Source organism: Cyprinodon variegatus, unplaced genomic scaffold (assembly GCF_000732505.1).
Source record: "Cyprinodon variegatus isolate N-32 unplaced genomic scaffold, C_variegatus-1.0 Scaffold815, whole genome shotgun sequence".
NCBI lineage: Eukaryota > Metazoa > Chordata > Actinopteri > Cyprinodontiformes > Cyprinodontidae > Cyprinodon > Cyprinodon variegatus.
Genome location: NW_015151268.1, coordinates 366982 through 368463, shown reverse-complemented (window position 1 = coordinate 368463; position 1482 = coordinate 366982). Strand labels below are relative to the sequence as shown.

At 44.2% G+C, this 1482-nt stretch overlaps 1 protein-coding gene across 1 annotated transcript in view; it reads right to left on the bottom strand.

Annotated features, from left to right (window-relative positions):
* Positions 1-341: 341 nt before the first annotated feature.
* The window catches only part of capn9 (calpain 9), a 10323-nt gene continuing 9182 nt past the window's right edge, over positions 342-1482 (bottom strand). Inside the window, exons 5-8 of the mRNA XM_015396691.1 lie at positions 1460-1480; positions 1308-1388; positions 1166-1223; positions 342-583 (exon numbers count right to left, since the gene is read on the bottom strand). Coding sequence (XP_015252177.1) covers positions 357-583; positions 1166-1223; positions 1308-1388; positions 1460-1480 — 387 coding nt within the window. The 3' untranslated portion in view covers positions 342-356. The remainder of the gene's footprint in view (positions 584-1165; positions 1224-1307; positions 1389-1459; positions 1481-1482) is intronic.

The window sequence follows — 1482 nt, the reverse complement described above, 5'->3', positions numbered from 1 at the left end:
CAGTTGAGGTGGCTCGGACATCTTCTTCGGATGCCCCCATGGACACCTCCCTCGGGAGGTGTTCCAGGCACGTCCCACTGGGGTGAGGCCCAGGGAACGACCCAGGACACGCTGGAGAGACTATGTCTCTCGGCTGGCCTGGGAGCGCCTAGGGCTTCCCCCAACAGACCTGGAGGAGGTGTCTGCGGAGAGGGAAGTCTGGGAGTCTCTGCTTAGTGACCGTGACCCGGTTCCGGATAAAGCGGGGGACGACGAGACGAGACAACCTAAAATCCCTCTGATATATTTGCTTTTCCATGCTTTATCCCTTCTTTATTGAAGCATTTTTCTGCTATAGCTGCTGTAGCTTTCTGTTGTTATAGAGAAAACAGTATTTTACTTGTGTTTGCTTTACTAAATGGTTTGAAATCAGAGGTTATAGTGGAGAAAGTTCTACTATCATCCAAATGTATTAAGTAATCTGTTTTTGAAGCCTTAAGACAGAGGAGGATTTTCCCATATAAACGGTTGAAGGATACGTCCATCAGGTTCATGATGCTGTGGCAGGTGCTGAGGCTCAACCCTTCAAACTGGATTTCTTTTCCTGGGGACAGAAAAATGACCAAACTTCAGCAAATCCTAGACGGGCTGATGGATTCTAGCACCATCCCAGCTGCAGGATCAGTAGAGCTGCTCTTAAACTTTTAGGAGAAAACGTAAAACCAGTGAAAAACTAAAAGCTTCCTGATTTAGCATCTCTAAGCAGTTTTTTTGGCTTTGTTTTTTTATCGCTTCTTCAGGTCACACTTTTACAAATTATGGATAAATTTGTGTTTTAATGTTGCTGTTCATTCAGTAGATTGTATTTTCTTTACTATTCGGATCTTTTTTATCATTGGTTAGCAAATAAAAGTAACTAAGCCCTTATGAAGTGACCATCTGCTGAGTGCCAGTGTGATTCTTATTTAATGTGATATATATTACAGTCCCTCAGTCAGGAAGCCTCAGCTGATGGTCCTGAACTTATTAAGCCTTATTTAATAACTATCACTCATTATTTCATCATCTATTCCAGCTTGTGATTTATCTGTTTTCATCTGAATCGTATTTTCTCTCTCTCTAGCTTTGTTCGAGGTCTCAGAAATGAGGCTTAAATGCTTGATTTTGTCATTTTTCTTCTACTTACGTCGACTGAGAACACCATTCAGCATCTGCTGCAGCTCCATCACAGAGATAGCCTGGTCCTGTTGTTATGTAAAAGAAAGCGAAGCTGCTTAGAATCTGATCCCAGCTGGTGTTGCTCTACGCTGTGAAAGGGTTTTTCTTACCGAACCGGCCAGCTGCTCAAACAGCCTCCTCAGGCCTTTCTCCTCATCGCTCTCCTCCTCTGGAGGGCTGGGCATCGGGGGCTGCAGGAAGACATTCAGCCTCAGTACCAGCAGAGTAACTAAACATCTGTTATTGTCTGGTGTTTAATTACCTCTGGCAGGTCTGCGTCCATGT